The following is an 18455-nucleotide window of genomic DNA, read 5'->3' as shown; positions in this document are numbered from 1 at the left end:
AGACTTGCTTGGATTTGGAAGTTTTTGCTTGGGTCTTACTACTCTTACCCTTTTGAAAGACAATCTAACAAAATCTACAATAGAGCCTGCAAATAAGGGACCATAATAAAAATCAAGAAAATAACAACTCCACTTCCACTGGTGGAAACAGTGCAGCCACAGAACTTGTCCTAATGTCCTAAATCAGATAAATGGGTATCTGTTTGCCCCTGCAGTGAGGACACCAGACAGACTACAGAGTTGGGTCTAGTGTTTCTATTAAAAGCCAAAAGCAAGAAAATGAGACTGGTCAACAGATTTAGCAACTCCTGGGGTTCCTTAGTTACTGGCTAGCAGCTCAGTCCGAGATGAAGAAAGGGTGGAGGAGTCTTAACTATAATTCTTTGGCCTTATTTTATTTTATGTGTGTGTGTGTGTGTGTGTGTGTGTGTGTGTGTGTGTGTGTGTTAGAGAGTGAAAGAGAAAGAGAGAGAGAGAGATTGGAGATTGAAACCAGGGGTTCAACCACTGAGCTTCACCCCAGCCCTTTTCTTTTTTCTTTTTTTTTTTTTTTCATTTTGAAATAGGGTCTTGATAAGTTACTTAGGGCCTATGTTGCCAAGGTTGGCCTCAAACTGGCCATCCTGCCTCAACCTTCTGAGTTGCTGGGATTACCAGCATATACCACTGTGCCCAGATTTGGGTGTATAATTCTTTTTTTTTTTTTTTGGGTGTATAATTCTTTAGTTTGTTTTCAGGATCTAAATACTGTGTACACAACTGTAAATTTGTATTTTTGAATTATGTTCATATATCAACAGGAAAACAACATTAATACATTCTAAAAAGTCATACACATGCCTTTAATAGTAACCCAAATTAGCCAGTTCTGTAGCCCTAGTTGTCTGCTGAATTTGTTCTATGATCAATATCCCTGAACTAATCTCTAAAAGTTGACAAAGATTTTATGGGGGAGATTCAGTGATGGAAAGGCCCTAGATCATCTCAAGAATGAATCCTGGGAGGCTAGGGATGTGGCTCACGCGGTAGCATGCTCGCCTGGCATTTGTGCAGCCTGGGTTCGATCCTCAGCACCACATATGTTGTGTCCACCAAAAACTAAAAAATAAATATTAAAAAATTCTTTCCCTCTCTCTCTCTCTCTCTCTCTCAAAAAAAAATCTGTATTGAGTATGATACACTATTTAAAAAAAAAAAAAAAGAATGAACCCTGGTACCCTTGGTTTTAAGGGAGCTAGACACTGTATTTCTCATGAAGAGTCAGAAATCAGAAGATAGAGTTTTGCAAGTGGGAGAAGAATATGGATGCATATTGGTAAAGTAAATGAGCCCAATTAGCCAACATAAAACAAGGAGAGGGACTGGGGAATCACACATCTAGCCCAAAACAAAAGATCTGGCATCATAAGACCACTTTGTAGCCTTGAAAAATTTAGTAATATCCCCAGAGATGAGGATGAAGAGCTAGTAAAAGACAGTTCACTCTTCCATAAATGGTTGCCTACCACCTCTGCCAGTACGGGCCAAATCTTCCTTTCCTGCACTCCCATGGTAACCTGTGCTTCCCACAGTCCTGCATCCACACTAGACTGGAAGTGCTCCAAGATTTATTTCTTCATCAAAGTATCCCTGCCATCTAACACATAGGCTAGTGCAGAGTAGGTACTCAATAAATGTTTGGTGGATGAGTGAATGAATGGATGGATGGATGGATTTCCAAGTCCTGCTCATCAGATACACGGTTGTCATCACTTGGAGAAGCAGCCACAGGGAGCTCACATGGACTGCTCCAGGCTCTGGGTACATGAGGCCCTCAAATCCTATCAGAATTCATTGTTGCAGCAACTGTTGTCTCAGTGGGACTGAGTACTCCTTGACATCATGTGGGAGGCTTCCTCAACTCTGCCCACTCCCTCCTAGAAGAGCTGGTGCTCCTCCCAGCCTAGCCCAGTGCCCAGCACAACAGCGTAGGTGCTCATGAATATGCATTGAAAGAATGTATGAATCAGTCACCTTGGCACTCCCTTCCCTTTCCAACAATCCTTTGAAAAATTAATAGAACTTCTTCACTGCTTGCATGAAACTTCAGACCTCATCAAGGAAGCGGAAAACAGGAAGCTTTGGGGTTCTGATTAGAGGCCTTGCATCAAGGCACGTTAACACTTGGCCCGTCAGTATGACATGTGTGACTTAGAAGATTTATGCAAACTGGAAAAGTCATGATCGATTCTTTGAATGGGAGCAGAGACTTTCCACCCCCAATACCCTGCACCACCACCCCAGACCCACCTCCTCCTCAGTGGTTCTTAACCTTGACTGAATGATTGCATATCTTGATGCTTTTTTATTTTAAAAATCTCTGGGCTACATGCTGAACTAATTCAAATAGAGTTTCTGGAGGTAAGACCTAGGCTCCCTGGGTGATCCCAATGAGCAGCCAACCTTGGGAAGTTCTGCTGTCTTCACAGTCAATCAAACTGCCTCTTCGGTACACGGTCGGCTGAGCCCTCTCCACCCTGCACATGGTTTGGCTGCTGGCCGGACCCATCCATCTGTTTGGTGGTGGCAACAGTCACTGCTGCTTCTGTTTTCTCATCATTCTTAACTCTGCATATTCATATGCAATGTTTTTGCCCTGATTTAGAGGACTGGAACAAGACTTTTGCAAGATTTTATAACTCATGGCAGCAAAACAAATGCACCTACATTTCCTTAGAAATGCACATGTGTTTGTGTATATATATAGATATATTCTACCCGGAGTTTAACTTTAGTTATTTCTTCGTACTCAGAAAATTGTATGAGCAGAGTTCTTCAGTTTCAAGTTGACAGTTTGGGTTTGTGATGAATCTTTTCCACCCTCTAGTGGTACTACAGGGGCATGTCGATTTTGTTTTATAGGTTTTCTAGATTTCCTATCCTTTTAGTTGTCAACAGCATCAAAAGAGACTTGACAGTACTGAGTTTGGCTTTTTGTTCTCTATTGACCAGATGATGCTATTTACCCTCGTGAAAAAAAAAAAAAAAAGCCAATGAGTGTGTCAGTCACTCCTTAGCCTCTTGATGGCTCTACAACAGACCATCTAATTATTGCAATGGTACGGGCCTTTCACTTCACAAAGGTTTATTAAGCACCTGCTTGTGCCAGCCACATGTGAACCCTAGCATATTCAAAGCATCTTAATACAATAAAGTTTCTTAAGACAATAATGAGTATTATAATTAAGAGCTCAACACTGGAACCAAACTGGTTCATTTCCTAATTCCATACTGACTTTATATAAGCTCTCTATTTACATTTGCTACTGACTGGGTTACAATATCATTTGTTCATTACTTGAACTTTAACTTGTTTTGGCCTTTCTCCTTACTTCCTTATAATGACATTTTATTGTTTGTGATTCAATTGTTTTGTGAGATCCTAATTATAGTAGCAATCTAAGAGAAAAGAATATTATTATTTTCATGATTTTCAGAAGCAGTTCTATTTAAATTATTTTTCTGCACTAGGCATGTTCCTGCTCTCAAACATCTAAGCATTTGTTTTATTTTAAGAAGCTTCTTGTACCTGTGGAGGAGAGTCAAAGGGTATGTTGTTTCTGAAACGTGCCTGAAGAACTTGAATCTAACCTAAGACATTCTTTTTAGATTTCTACAAAAGACTGCCTTATCGCAGAACAAAAGCTTTAAACAACTATGCAATAGAAAATCCTCATTCATTTCTTCAGCTAGCATTTGCTGAACTCCTAATACTTGCCAGGGATTGTGCAGGATGCTAGGATAAAAAACACAGTCCCTAGTAGGGCACAGTGATGCACTCCTGTAATTCCAGTGGCCTGGGAGACTGAGGCAGGAGGATCTCAAGTTTGAGGCCAGCCTGAGTAATTTAGTGAGGCCCTGTCTCAAAATAAAAACAAAAAGGGCTTATGATGTTGCTCTGTGGGAAAGCACCCTTGATTTCAATCCCCAGTACCTTCAAAGCAAACAAACAGTTCCTGACATTAATAAATGCCAGTGGGTGAAATACACTGCCACATATTTAACTACATGATAGTCCACTTGAGGGCACAAAGAAAGACTATCTACCCCAGTGGGAGAAGCTGGAAAAGACTTCCTAAAGAAGCTTATGATTGAAAGATATAGGGATATAGTTCAGTTGGTGGAGTTCTTGCCTCACATACACAGACCCTGGGTTCAATCCCCAGTACCACGCACACACACACACACACACACAAAAAAAAAAAAAAAAAAAAAAAAGCTTATGATTGTGCTGAATCTGGAATAGTTAGCAGTTGAAGTGGAATACAAGGAGAGAACCCTGAGGAATGAGCACTTTGATGACAAGAAAATCAAAAAAGAAAAGAAGTGGGCTGGGGAGATAGCTCAGTTGGTAGAGTGTTTGCCTTGCGTGCACAAGGCACTGGGTTCAATCCCCAGCATCACAAAAAAAATAAATAAAAAGAGAGAGAAGAAGCAGTAAATAAATCGATAATTGATTGAATGGTGTTTTTGTGGACCTACAAATACTTACTGAAACCTATATTCCAAAGAGGAAGAGAAAGGTGAGGAGGTAAAAGAGGTAGACAAGAGACCACCACTCCATGAACATCCCTGGAGGGTATGCTAAGGAATCTGATGTTTACCCAGTAGGTCATGTAACCCAACAGAGGATCCTAGGAGGGGGCAACATGGTCTTACTTACATTTTGAAGTTTTTATTCCAAGGCTATAACAGGTCAGATGGTCGAGTGCTTGCCTTGCATGCAGGAAACGATTAGGACATGCTTTGTTGTTCCTTACATAACAAGTAAAATGTCAGAGCCATCATTCTTTATATAAATTATTGATTTCAAAAAATATTTATGTCTTTAAACATTCCCTCTGCAAACATAAAACATAAAATTATGAGTTAAAATTTTCATCTTAAACTTCTCTTTTTTTTTTTTTTTTTTTTTTGAGACAGTATCTCACTATATTGTCCAGGTTGGTCTCAAATTCCTGGGCTTATTCCTTTTCCCACCTAGGCCTCTCAAGTAGCTGGGACTACTGCTCCATGGCACCAAGTCTGGTTTTACCTCAAACCTCTTTTCAGTTTTTGTTTTCAACCCACAATACAGCCAGCTAAGAAAACCTATTTGATCTCCATCTTAGAAAGCTTAATCCTTAGTAAGATGGACTTATGTAAATACTTTTACAATCACTGGTTTCAAGCTTCCAATGGGCTATCCCTAATCCTGGAATTGAAAAGAGATGTGCAGCATTATATCATTAGGTAGGATGTCTACCACAGTGATACAAAGATGGAAGGAACAATGCAGGACCATAAAAGAGCAATATTAATAAAATAATTAGGAAATGGTGAGTTTTGAGTATGTATTGTCTTTGTTTTTAATACAATGTATTTGACTGTAAGTTTATAAGATTTAAATTTTAATATTGGCTATATTTAACAACGATAAAAATTCCTAACAATTTCAAGAACCAGCTCTTAGGAGTAAGTACCAGCCTACTACAGCCCATCACTGTATATATTACTCTTTTCCAAAGAATTGAAATGATAGTTATTAATCCAGTTTTCACCATTTCATTCTGGTACATAAAGTATGAAAATCTGTAAATAAAGCACATAAGACAAAGCAGTACCTCCTGAGGAATTGTATGATATGTAATAAATAGTAAGTTATTTAGGAATTTTTAAATCAACTTTACATAACTATCATCATATGGCTATACTGAAATAACATAAATGGTAATCAGTTTCTTTTTTAATATTGATCAAAATGATAAATATTGATCAAAACTATAAAATGGATTTTCATTAATGTGGCTAGCACATAAATAATAAGTTGTCTAAGTAAAAGTGAAATTATTTAAGGGCTATATAAAATATGAATGAGGGAGAAATATTGTCTGTCAAATGTACTTCTGAAAGAAAAAGAGAAAAGCATTTTGCAAACTTCATCTCATAAGGGTAAGATATATCCAAAATACATTAGGAACTTTAAAGTTCAATAACACTACATATATGTAATATAAATTGAAATGCATTCTGCTGTCATATATAACAAATTAGAATAAATTTTAAAAATAAAATAAAATTGAAAAAAAAAATAATACCAGCCCTGTGTGATGATACATGCCAGTAATCCCAGCTACTCAGGAGGCTGAGGCAGAAGGATTGCAAGTTCAAAGCCAGCCTGGGACTGACAAGACCTTATCACAAAATAAAATTTAAAAAGAGCTGGGGAGGGCTGGAGATGTGGCTCAGCGGTAGCGCGCTCGCCTGGCATGCGTGCGGCCCGGGTTCGATCCTCAGCACCACATACCAACAAAGATGTTGTGTCCGCCGAGAACTAAAAAAAATAAATAAATAAATAAATATTAAAAAAAAATTCTCTCTCTCTCTCCTCTCTCACTCTCTCTTTAAAAAAATAAAAAATAAAAAAATAAAAAGAGCTGGGGAGGTAGCTCAGTGGTAGAGCACCCCTGAATTCAATCCCCAGTATTGAAAAAATAAATGAATAAAACTCAATAACAAAAATCAAATCATCCAATTTAAAAATATAAGTAGACAGTTCTCAAAAAATTAAACTCAAATAGTTAACAAATTTATGTAAAAATGCTCAACTTCATTAGCCTTCAGGGAGACGCAAGTCTAAAACCACAATGAGCCAGGTACAGTGGCCCACGCCTGTAATCCTAGTGGTTCAAGAAGCTTAGACAGGAGGATTGCAAGTTCAAAGCCAGCCTCAGCAATGGTGAGGCGCCAAGCAATTCAGTGAAATCCTGTCTAAATAAAATATAAAATAGGACTGCGGATGTGGAGTTCAATCCTTGTACCAACCAAAACTAAACAAACAAACAAAAAAACACAGTGAGATATCATTTCCCTCCAGTTAGAAAGGCCATTATCAAAAAGTCAAAAAATAATAAATGCTGGTAAGGATGTGAAGAAAAGGAAACTCTCATATTCTCATATAAGGTTGATGGGAATGTAAATTAGTACAGCTGCTAAGGAGAACCATTCCTCAAGAAACTAATAATAGATCTACTATATGATACAGCTGTCCCATTTCTAGGTACAATCATTCAAAGGAAATTATATCAGCATAGCAAAGAGACCTGAGCCACCATGTTTGTTGCTATACTATTTTCAGTAGCTAAGATACAGAATCAACCCAGATGCTCATTAATGGATGAATGGATAATGAAAATGAGACACATATACACAATGGAATAGTATCTAACCATAAAAAGGAATGATATCTCATCATTTGCAGCAAAATGAACGGAACTGGAGGACATTATGCTAAGTGAAATAAGTTAGACACAGAAAGACAGATACCACACATTCTCCCTCACATGTGAATATTTTTTTCTTAAGTCAATTAGGATGTATAATAGTGACTACTGGAGGCTGGGAAGGGTGGAGAGGAGTACATATATGCAAGTTGGCTAACAGATACCCAAACACAAGTAGATAGAAGTAATGTGTCTACAGAACAGTGGGGTGATAAGTTTACAATGACCTATTACATGTTTTACAAAGAATAAGAAGAGAGGATCTAAAAGGCTCCAATCACAAAGCAATGATGAAAAAATATAAATATGAATCTCCATGATTCGTTCAGTACATATACTGAAATATCACAAGGCACACCATAAATATGTTTAGTAATTACATGTTAATCAAAAATATCTTCAAATGTTTAAGGAGACAGAAATATTAACTATCCTGACTTGACCATCACATACTGTATACATGTATAAAATTATCACATTGTACACCATCAATTCGTATAATTAAAATAATAATTTTTAATATCATGCTAAGTGACATAAGCTAAACTCAGAAACCCAAAGGTCAAATGTTTTCTCTCACATGTGGAAGCTAGAGTAAAGGAAAGGAAAGGGGAAGGGAAAGATAGGATAACGTAAAGAATCAATCAAACAAATTAATAGATGAACAAAAGGAAGTCAAGTAGAAGAAAGAGAATGGGAGGGGGTAGGGAAGATAGGAGGGATGGAGTGGGGGATCATGAAGTGAAATCAATCTCCATGCATGTTTGAGTTTGTCAGGATGAACCCAACTACTATGTATAACTATAAGCTCTAATAAAATAATAACAATGATAATGTTAATATTTAAAAAAGAGAAAAGCAACATGCAACTTTGAAATGCATTGTCATACAGAACTCACACAACACCTGACCAAGAAATAACTGTGAGCCTCTTTAGGGGGAAAAAAAGGTAATTCAGTTTGGAAGAGTGGGGGTTCACTCTTGCCACTGGACAGACATGCCACCATTGCCTGAGCTCCAGTCAGTGGGAACATGCTGATTTGTGCTGAAACTTGTCCCTTCACTGCCACAGAGGGAAAGAAGGAACTGCTGAAGGTCCCAGGCCACCTTCTTACTTCTCCGGAGTTGATGCCATGAGAAACCAGGTCAGGTGGGCAGGAGAACCAGACGGGTGTGAGGCGGATCCTGGCTTTACATTGTGCTGGTTGCAAAGGGGCAAGTCACTTAAATTCTTTGAATCTCAGTTTCCTGAAATATAGAAGATAAAAAAGAATATCTTATCAAGTACAGCTGAAGATAAAACACGCAACACACTTCACTTGGCAGAGGGTCCACTGTTCTAACTAAAACCATAAAACCACCTAGGGATGTATGAAGACGAGTTTCTTTCTTGCTCACCCAGGGACAAATAGCCACTTTGAAAATAGCAAAGAAGGATTCTGGACTGTTCAATTAGATCTTCTCCCAGGTTTGTTGGTAACATGATCCAGAATAGAGGATGTTTTCTGTATTGGTTCCCGTCCTTCCTCCTGCTATGTCAAGAGCTACACTAAACTCCAAACACACAACGTTGAAGAATAGCCGTGGTAACAGCTGCAATAGGAATAGTGATAGTTTTTAAAAAAACTAACTTATTATGCACTGACTGTTGGATAAAAGATAGGCTTCTGCCTATACTAATTGACACTTTGGTGTAGGGGAACATATTTACATAGTAATTGCTTGGGTAGAATTTTCACAGGTTTTTGCCAACCCCAGAAACTGTGCCCCAATGGAACCTAAATTGGCAAACAAATTCATAAGCAAATCTACATATCAAAAAGTTAAATTAAAACAGATTTCTTTTACTTTCTCTGAATAATTCTGTCTAACTGTGTTTGGGGTGTGTGCAGGGGCAGGGGAGAGCTTATCCTGAATGAAGTAGACATTGGTGAAGAAAATATGGTCAAGAGAGGGAGTAAGAATATTACAGATAAGTGATTTGACAATAGTTGGGATATAATTAACTTGAAGTTAACAATACAAGGTAGGGTTTGTGCTCTTTAACTTATAAATCAATTTAGATTAGTTGAAATAAGCTGTCACTTAGGATTGGTAATGGATATTTTCTTTTTAAACTCTAATCTTCCTCAACTTTCCACTTTTCACCAAGGAACAATAAATTTTAGCCTGGTAACCATGAATTTGATAATAGGAGTGTATGAGTCTTTAAATAGTTGAACAACACCAATAGGTATATATAACATTTTCCTGCAACAAGACTGCATAGGCTAACTTAAGTTGACAATGCTTCTTTGCTTTCATCAGGAATTTTATGAAGTTATTGCAGTAACTGGTTATCTTAAGCAGATTAGCTATCATTAGCACCATGGAGGTTACTGATGAAATATTGTTTCAAAACCAGGGGCTCCTGGTAAGGGGAGGGAGGCATTATAATACAAGACCTCTGGGGCTGGGGTTGTGGCTCAGTGGTAGAGAGCTTGCCTAGCAACTGAAAGACACTGGGTTCCATTCTCAGCACCACATATACATAAATTTAAAAAAAAAATCCATTGACAACTGAAAACTATTTTTTTTTTAAAAAAGGCCTCTGCTTCTTAAAAGCTTAGATACCAAGCTTAGTTGCTAAGTATGTTGTGTTTGACATAAAATAACTTAGCTAATCCAGCAATATAATGCAGAAATAATTTATGAAAAAAAATTCACAAATTTCCATGCATCAGTGTACATTGCTTCAGGAGAATAAAAGAGTTTTCAAAACACATTTGTGTTCCAAAAATGCATGTAGTTATATAAAAGTCCATTTGAACAGTCTAGGTGTTACATCTTGGACTTGTGGGATCCCAGGGAAAGAGTGCATTTGCATTTCAACTATAGTTTTAATCTGAGGTTTCAATGGACAATACTTTTTTTTTTTTTAGTGTATTGTTTCTACTCTTAAGGTGTGTCTGACAAGAAATGTTCTTAGATTGTCCTCTGTAATCTCAGTCTTATATATGTCATTTCTGTAGGGGCTTAAAATAATTTAATGCATGACTTTTACCCTCCAGTGTTTCTTATATTTCTCAGTAAACTATTTTGGCCCCTTCTTTTAGCAAAGTCATGAAAATTAATACATAATATGTTGTTCATACAGAATTATGAAATTTCATGTGGCCAAACGGAAATTTAAGGAAACATTACGCCCATATGATGTAAAAGATGTCATTGAACAATATTCTGCTGGTCACCTGGACATGCTATGTAGAATTAAAAGCCTTCAAACACGGTAAGCAACAAAAACGTTATTCATTGTAAAGGAACAAGCATGAAAACCATCTGGGAGCAACTTCTCTTTAGCAGACAAAACCTCTGGATTCCATATTCCTAATTTATTTTTAGTGGGCAACTGGACTTTTGTTTTAATGTAGATTTTACTTTGCTTTTAACATAGATGTAAATCAGCCACTAAAAGCCTCCTGCCATCTCAGTCTCCTCATCTGAAAAATGGAGAGAATGATAGTGCTTACCTCCTGGGGTGATTCTTAGTATTGAACAATTTAATGCATGTAACTCATATATGTAATAGCCCTGGCACTGAGTGTTCAATAAAAGTCAATGAATGTTGCTGATGTATGAATTATTGCCGATGTTGCAATCACTTTGTTATTTTCAAAACCAATCAATATTAAGCTAATCTTTCTCCTTCACTAAACTTTACCCAACTATCTAGCCCAGGAAGACAGATCTTTCTCTTCTCTGACCTCTTGCAGCACTAAAGTCTAATACAGAGCCAAGGCCCACTCATAATTTTGGTGTGATAGACCAGAGAGTTGAGACTCAACCCCTGTACTGTTATTTGGTTGCAAGCGTACTCCCCCTGGCTGTCCACTTAGATAGGGCCTTTTCTTCGTTGCCTTCAGGTACAGTGATAGATAAATGTTTTTCTTCCAGTGAGCTCTTATTGAATGATTGAAATGAATGATGAGTTCAACATGTTAATTCCAACCACATGTGGTTGATTGTGGCATCTTCAAGCCAAATATTTAGTCAATCAGGTTTTTTAAAGAATCTTGCTTTATATTCAGACAAAACAACATTTGTGATTGAATAGCTCTTAAAGTGCAAGGACCTAAGATTAAATGGTTTTTTCGTCCCCACAGAACACCTTAGCTTAGAGTGAATCATATACCAGAACTTTAGTAAAATGCCTGCTGATCTATTATAGAAATCACAACTTGCACATTCATTCAGCAGATAAATATTGAGCCCATTATGTTTGCCAGGCATGCTGGACATTTAGTGATTAATAAAATAATGACTCAGTTCTTGCAGAGCTTATAGTGTAATACATTAGATATCATAACAGAAAGAAGTCACTGCCTATGTTTCTGTGCAAGCAAAGCAAACTGGAAAATTGAGTCAATATCCCTGATAATTCAATTCTAAAACAAACTTTCCACAAAAAGAGGAAAGTGATTCCCATTTCAAGGAGACTGATCAAGTCTCCTTGAAAATTACTTTAACCCATTGTATTCTAATCTCTGCCTAGGCAGCCATGATCTTACAAGTCCTTTAATAGAACAATCTGATGATTTTTACAAAGTTGAACTGCTACAGAATTTGTAGAACTAATCTAGAATTTCTACCTCATGTATATTCTCTCATTCAAATTCTAAAAGAAAGAGACTGTTGCTTTCTTATCTGCTTATCATCCAATATCAGATATACAATAAATCTTTAATGGACAATCTGTTCTATAATACAAAATCATCATAGTTATGATTTTTTTCATATTTTTAAGTGGTTGAATTAAGAAACTGCCTGGTCCAAGGTAGAAATGAGCAAGTTACTTTGTTTAAAAACAGTTTTGCCTCCAGAAAATTACCCATAGGTGACTTCATCATGGACCAGAATATTGAGAAAATTAATCTCATATGTAACCTCATGTTAAGAAAATAAGCACATCAGCCTGGCACAGTGGCACATGCCTGTAATCCCAGTGGCTCAGGAGGCAGAGACTGGAGGATCACAAGTTCCAGGCCAGCCTCATCAATTTAGTGAGATTATAAGCAACTTAGTGAGACTCTGTCTCAAATAAAAATTAAGAAGGGCTGGGGATGTGGCTCAGTGGTAAAGGCCCCTGGGTTCAATCCCCAGTACCAAAAAAAAGGAAAGAAAAAAGGCATATCAACTACAACACACTCAACTTACATGAATTAAAGATACTTGTATTTAATTCTTCTATTGAAAACACTTCACTCTGGCCTAGGACAATCTTCATCTTCAGTGTTAATAATCAGATATCCTCTTTCTCTGGTAGTGTTGATCAAATTCTTGGAAAAGGGCAAATCACATCAGATAAGAAGAGCCGAGAGAAAATAACAGCAGAACACGAGACCACAGATGACCTCAGTATGCTCGGCCGGGTGGTCAAAGTTGAAAAACAGGTACAACTCAACCACACTAATTAACTTCTAAGCCAGATTTTTTTTATCAAAATAGATTACAGGCAATTGGATCTTTTGTAATGATTGACATATTTAAAAGGAATGAAAATAGGGAAAAGAGGTTGCTTAGTAGTAAAGCACTTTCCTAGAATGTATACACCTAGGGATAAGGGATAGATAGATAGATAGATAGATAGATAGATAGATAGATAGATAGATAGATAGATAGATAGATATAGATAGATAGATATAGATATAGATAAAGATAGATAGATATTCTCTTAAAAAAAATATATATATATATATAATTTTATATATATTTTCCACAAGGGATATAGATAGATAGATATTCTCTAAATAATACATATATATATTATTTTATATATATTTTCCACATATATGGAAATATAGTTTATATATTTATATATATAAAGGGAAAAAAATTAATGAACAAAATAAAGAATGAATGGTGTTAAACTTCCTCAGTACATTGACAGTATTCTCCAAAACATTTCTTTGGATTTCCATATAAAGAATATAAAATTTTATGAAGCAACTATAGATTTTCAGTAGTAAAATAGCAAAGATCTACTTGTCCTTTGTGTTTTGGTTATTTTTATTGGCCTTTAGGTCACTCTTTTTAAAAATAAGGTAGAACCTGTGATAACACATTGAATTTTTGGTAACCCAGAGTGTAATCTTCTCATATAAAAACAATTTTTCAGGGCTGGGGATATAGCTCAGTTGGTAGAGTGCTTTCCTCACATGTATAAGGCCCTGGGTTCAATCCCCAGAACCAAAAAAAAATTCCAGAAATAAAATTGTTCTCCCAAAAGAATCATAAATACTCCAAGTATTAATCCTGAAGCATTTTTGTGCCTTTATTTTTAAACTCAGACTCACCTGGATTGATACTTCGGTCTTAATTTCACTATAGAATAAATTCCTTATTAAAATGCAGTCAGGTTCCAGAAAGTGGATCAATGGGGCTGGGAAAGGCAATCTGACTGGGTTGGGGAACCTTCAAGTCACATTTTTATAGTGCTTATATACCTTTTCAGAACACCAATCATCCATTTTAAGGAAGTGGAGGGGGCTGGACAAAGGAAATTATATGGAAGCCAAAGTATCTCTCCCCCCTTTTAACCTTCCCTGCCCCATCACTGCCAGATGCTACATTCACTGAGTCCAAACTGCATTTCACTTTACACTCTATTCATTTATTTTGTATTGACACACTCTGTGATTTTAATTCCAGAAGTGAGATTCATTCTTCACAGCAGGTCGTCCTCATATGTAACCATTTCCCTCCTTTTAGGTCCAGTCCATTGAGTCCAAGCTGGACTGCCTGCTGGACATCTACCAACAGGTCCTCCGGAAAGGCTCTGCCTCAGCCCTCACTTTGGCTTCATTCCAGATCCCATCTTTTGAATGTGAACAGACATCTGATTATCAAAGCCCTGTGGATAGCAAAGACCTGTCCAGTTCTGCGCAGAACAGTGGCTGCCTAACCAGATCAGCTAGTGCCAACATCTCGCGAGGCCTGCAGTTCATTCTGACGCCAAACGAATTCAGCGCTCAGACTTTCTATGCGCTTAGCCCTACTATGCACAGTCAAGCAACCCAGGTGCCAATGAGTCAAAGTGACGGCTCCGCAGTGGCGGCCACCAGCAACATTGCAAACCAAATAAATGCGGCACCCAAGCCAGCAGCCCCAACAACTTTACAGATCCCGCCTCCTCTCCCAGCCATCAAGCATCTGACCAGGCCAGAGACTCTGCACCCAAACCCCGCAGGCTTACAGGAAAGCATTGCTGACGTCACCACCTGCCTTGTTGCCTCCAAGGAAAATGTTCAGGTTGCACAGTCAAATCTGACAAAGGACCGTTCCCTGCGGAAAAGCTTTGACATGGGAGGAGAAACTCTGTTGTCCGTCCGTCCCATGGTGCCCAAGGACTTGGGCAAATCTTTGTCTGTACAAAACCTGATTAGGTCGACAGAGGAACTGAATTTACAGCTTTCAGGGAGTGAGTCAAGTGGCTCCAGAGGCAGCCAAGATTTTTACCCCAAGTGGAGGGAGTCCAAATTGTTTATAACTGATGAAGAGGTGGGTCCCGAAGAGGTAGAGACAGACACTTTCGATGCCACCCCGCAGCCAGCCAGGGAAGCTGCTTTTGCATCAGACTCTCTAAGGACTGGAAGATCCCGATCATCTCAGAGCATTTGTAAGGCAGGAGAAAGTACAGACGCCCTCAGCTTGCCTCATGTCAAACTGAAATAAGCTCTTTGTTTTCTTTCTAGGCATAGCAGTTCCTTTAGCCATACATATCATTGCATGAACTCTTTTGAAAGCCCTCCTAAAAAGTTGAAATTGCAAGAATCAGGAAGAACATGAAAGGCAGTTTATAAGCCCGTTATCTTTTAATTGCATGAAAATGCATGTTTAGGGATGGCTGAAATTCCGAGGTGCATCGACATTAACCCACTCATTTAGTAATGTACCTTGAGTTTAAAAATCATCAGAAACCAAACACTGCTAATGCTATGGGGTATATGAAAACGTCAAGATTAGGTGATTTAGAAGTTTCAACACTGTACTTTGAAATTGTGGAAGAAAACACTTTCAAATTTCAGGCATTTCTGCTTTGTAACTAAATACGAAATACATTTTCAAAATTAGGCCATAATGTGTATTTAAACATAATGGCTCTCAATAGCTGCTAACAAGGTATCAAGTAAAACAGAATTTGGGAATAACAGAAATGGCTGCTTATTTCAAGATATATTTGCCAACCCATTTCTATTCAGTCATTTTATTATTAATGTAATTTGAGTGTCAGTTTGTACGCTTTTGGTGATTTAGCGCTGTGGCAAGCAATTTTGCACATCATTTTCATGTTGTTCTTTATGACAAGAATGTTTTTCATTTAGAAAATTTGCAAATAATGAAATTCAGGACCAGCAGGGCAAATAGACTCACTATCTGACATATTTGACTTTATGGAAACATATTCCCTGATGGCAGATTCAACTCTATATGAGTGGTCAGCTTCTATACACATGCATGAAACACTGATGAGTAGAATAGCCAGTGTGACTGGGCATCTCTGCAATGGCACCAACCCCAGGTTTGCCAATCCTGGCCACGTGAAGGGCAAGTGTGAGGAGCTATTGCCATTTAGCCAACACACAGGTAGGACCCTGGGGAGGGGGACAGTTAAGTGGAACTAAGAGAAAAAAAAATGCTTAAAAAGAAGCCAGAAATAACACCAGGAAGTAGACAATGTTCAGAAAATTACTTCTCCCTTAAAAGGCAGTGAGAGGGAAGGAGAGAAACAAACCAAAATAAAAGAAATCAATTTTTTGGATAATGAGTATTGCTAGGGAATTCAACTGCCTAAGCATCCCTTATTCTTATATAGAAACAGAGAATTTTGCAAGTTATTTATTTTTTAATATACCCTGAATGTCTTTTGCTATTATGTCTTACATTTTTGCATATGAAAGGCTAAAACTAAAGGTTCCTTCACTTTTTATACTGTAGTAAACACTTTGTATTGTCCCTGAGAATGTTGTCCCAAATCTGAAATTACCAGTTTGGTTTCCTTGTATAAACATTCACAATTAAGAAGCCAGATAGCACTGCAGGGTCCGCTAATCACCACACTTAATAATATATCAGTGCAGCAAAAAGATCAGGGAAAGGAAATTTAAAATGCATTTAGCAGAAAGTGAAAAATGGCCAGGTGCTGTGGCGCACGGTATTCCCAGCAACTCAAGAGGCTGAGGCAGGAGGGTCGAAAGTTCCAGGTCAGCCTCAGCAATTTAGTGTGGCCCTAAGCACCTTAGTGAGACCCTGTCTCAAAATTAAAAAAAAAAAAATTAAAATAAGTAGAGATGAGGCTCAATTGTAAAGTGCCTCTGGGTTCAATTCCCAGTACAAAAAAAAAAAAAAAAAAAGAAAGAAATGCAGACTGGTTTTTAGAAACCTAGCTCTCTCAGATGATCAGAACCTGGGCCAGAGGCAAAGAGAGGTAAAAGAACATTTCAAATCAGTTAAACTCAAGAAAGAAAAGGAAGAGTTTTTCCCTTGGCAAACCTCTGAGCTGCCTCCAGGCAAACTTTTCCAGCAGCCAGGGAAAATGACCAGGAATAGTAACAACTGGCCATTCAAAGAAAAGAGGCCCTGAAATCCAGCAATCCTTCCCAAGTCACCCCTAACAGAAGTTTCTCTATCACTATCTTTTCTTCTTCCTGGACTGCTTATTTATTCCTACCACTATTTTGCTTTGAAATTTCACTAGGCCTTACCCAGCACCCATCCCCAAGGAAACCAGTTCTGCTCTCTACCTAAAAATGCTTTTCAACATTTTTAAAATTTTTGTCCCTTTTGATAAACACTGAAATTGTAAAAGCTTCCTCTTCTCACCCCACTTGGATCCTAATACAATCCCTTGGAGTGTATCATTCAGAACCTTCTTGGCTACTGGAGATACACAGAAGATAGAATCTAAATTTTACACTCCAGTTAAAAATATTTTGTCAAGCTTTGAAGGTTATTATTTTCATTTTCCAAACATAGAATGTTAGTCAATTATTAAATGCAAATTTTCATCTACCCTTGTCTCTACTCAACCTGAAGTTCTGACATATCTTCCCAAGGACATTGCCCACACACACACCCATTCACAGACCTAAAGCCAGACACCTGCCCTGTACTCAGCAGGTTCTCTCCAAATATTAGCAGAGGAAGAAGAGGTAGGCAGCGCCTTTCAGGTAGCACTGATTCTTGGACATACTCTGTCCCAGGTTGAACCCCACTGGCAGCAGGAATTCTGAATGTATCAGGGACCCCTTCTTAGGCCTTCTTAGGCCTCAAACACAGAACAGTTGATCCAGCATTGCTGAAGACTGGAGATTCAGAAACAATGCCTAAACACATCACTGAGGTCTTAATCATAGCAAAATGTGATAAATTATATTGTGGAAAACTTTTATGCATCGAAGCCATGACCATTTTGTCTATCTTACTCTCGCACAAAGAAAAAATCTCTTGGATGTTAAGATAGTTGTATAATGTGAAAACTGTAGATTGTCTGTTGTGTCACTCTATGGAAATGAGAGGGGTCTCCCATTTACACTTAGCAAAACCCCATTGGTCAATCCCAAATGGTGTCTTGAAGCACAATTTTGCTGAGTACTGAGTAGCCACAAGCTTTCTCAGTTCAGGTTTGTCCGCCTTCTTCAACATGTAGGCTTGATCAAGCTAATAATTAATTGCAAATATCCCATGTATGAGGTTAATTAAAAATTTTTGCTATGTCTTATCTAAATGTTTGCATTTTGTTCAATTAAATTGATACCTGTAGATTGCAAGTTTTGTTTAAAGTAAGACACTTTCCTCAGTTTTTAAGTCCTTATCTCTTATTCTAAGGTGCCTTTCTCACCTCCCACTGACTCAGTGATTTCGAAAGTTCTTAATTTGAAAGTCAAACAAGCCTAATAATGAGAAGGAAATCAGGCACTAAGTGATTAAGTCTCCTACCCATGTGCAAAGCAAACTGCAAAGAATGAAGAAACCTGGGCGACTAAATAGATGGATCACTTCATTCAATCACATTGAGGAAATATTGCAGATATTAACTTAACTCCCCAGAAGCTGATATTTTTTGCCTTAAATGACATGGTTGTGTTTTTGTAAGAGAAACTTAATATAATTATGTGC

The 18455-nt window shown here is 37.7% G+C and overlaps 1 protein-coding gene across 6 annotated transcripts in view; it reads left to right on the top strand.

Annotated features, from left to right (window-relative positions):
- Kcnq5 (potassium voltage-gated channel subfamily Q member 5) overlaps nucleotides 1-16408 on the top strand; it is a 535459-nt gene extending 519051 nt beyond the window's left edge. For all 6 annotated transcript variants that reach the window (XM_026391338.2, XM_026391337.2, XM_026391336.2 and 3 more), the window contains 3 exons: nucleotides 10438-10569; nucleotides 12604-12730; nucleotides 14049-16408. In XM_026391338.2, coding sequence (XP_026247123.1) covers nucleotides 10438-10569; nucleotides 12604-12730; nucleotides 14049-15011 — 1222 coding nt within the window. In that variant the 3' untranslated portion in view covers nucleotides 15012-16408. The remainder of the gene's footprint in view (nucleotides 1-10437; nucleotides 10570-12603; nucleotides 12731-14048) is intronic.
- The last annotated feature ends 2047 nt before the right edge of the window (nucleotides 16409-18455 follow it).

This window comes from Urocitellus parryii, chromosome 8 (genome assembly GCF_045843805.1).
Source record: "Urocitellus parryii isolate mUroPar1 chromosome 8, mUroPar1.hap1, whole genome shotgun sequence".
Taxonomy (NCBI): Eukaryota; Metazoa; Chordata; class Mammalia; order Rodentia; family Sciuridae; genus Urocitellus; species Urocitellus parryii.
The sequence above is the reverse complement of the archived record's forward strand: the minus strand, read 5'-3'. Positions and strand labels throughout refer to the sequence as shown.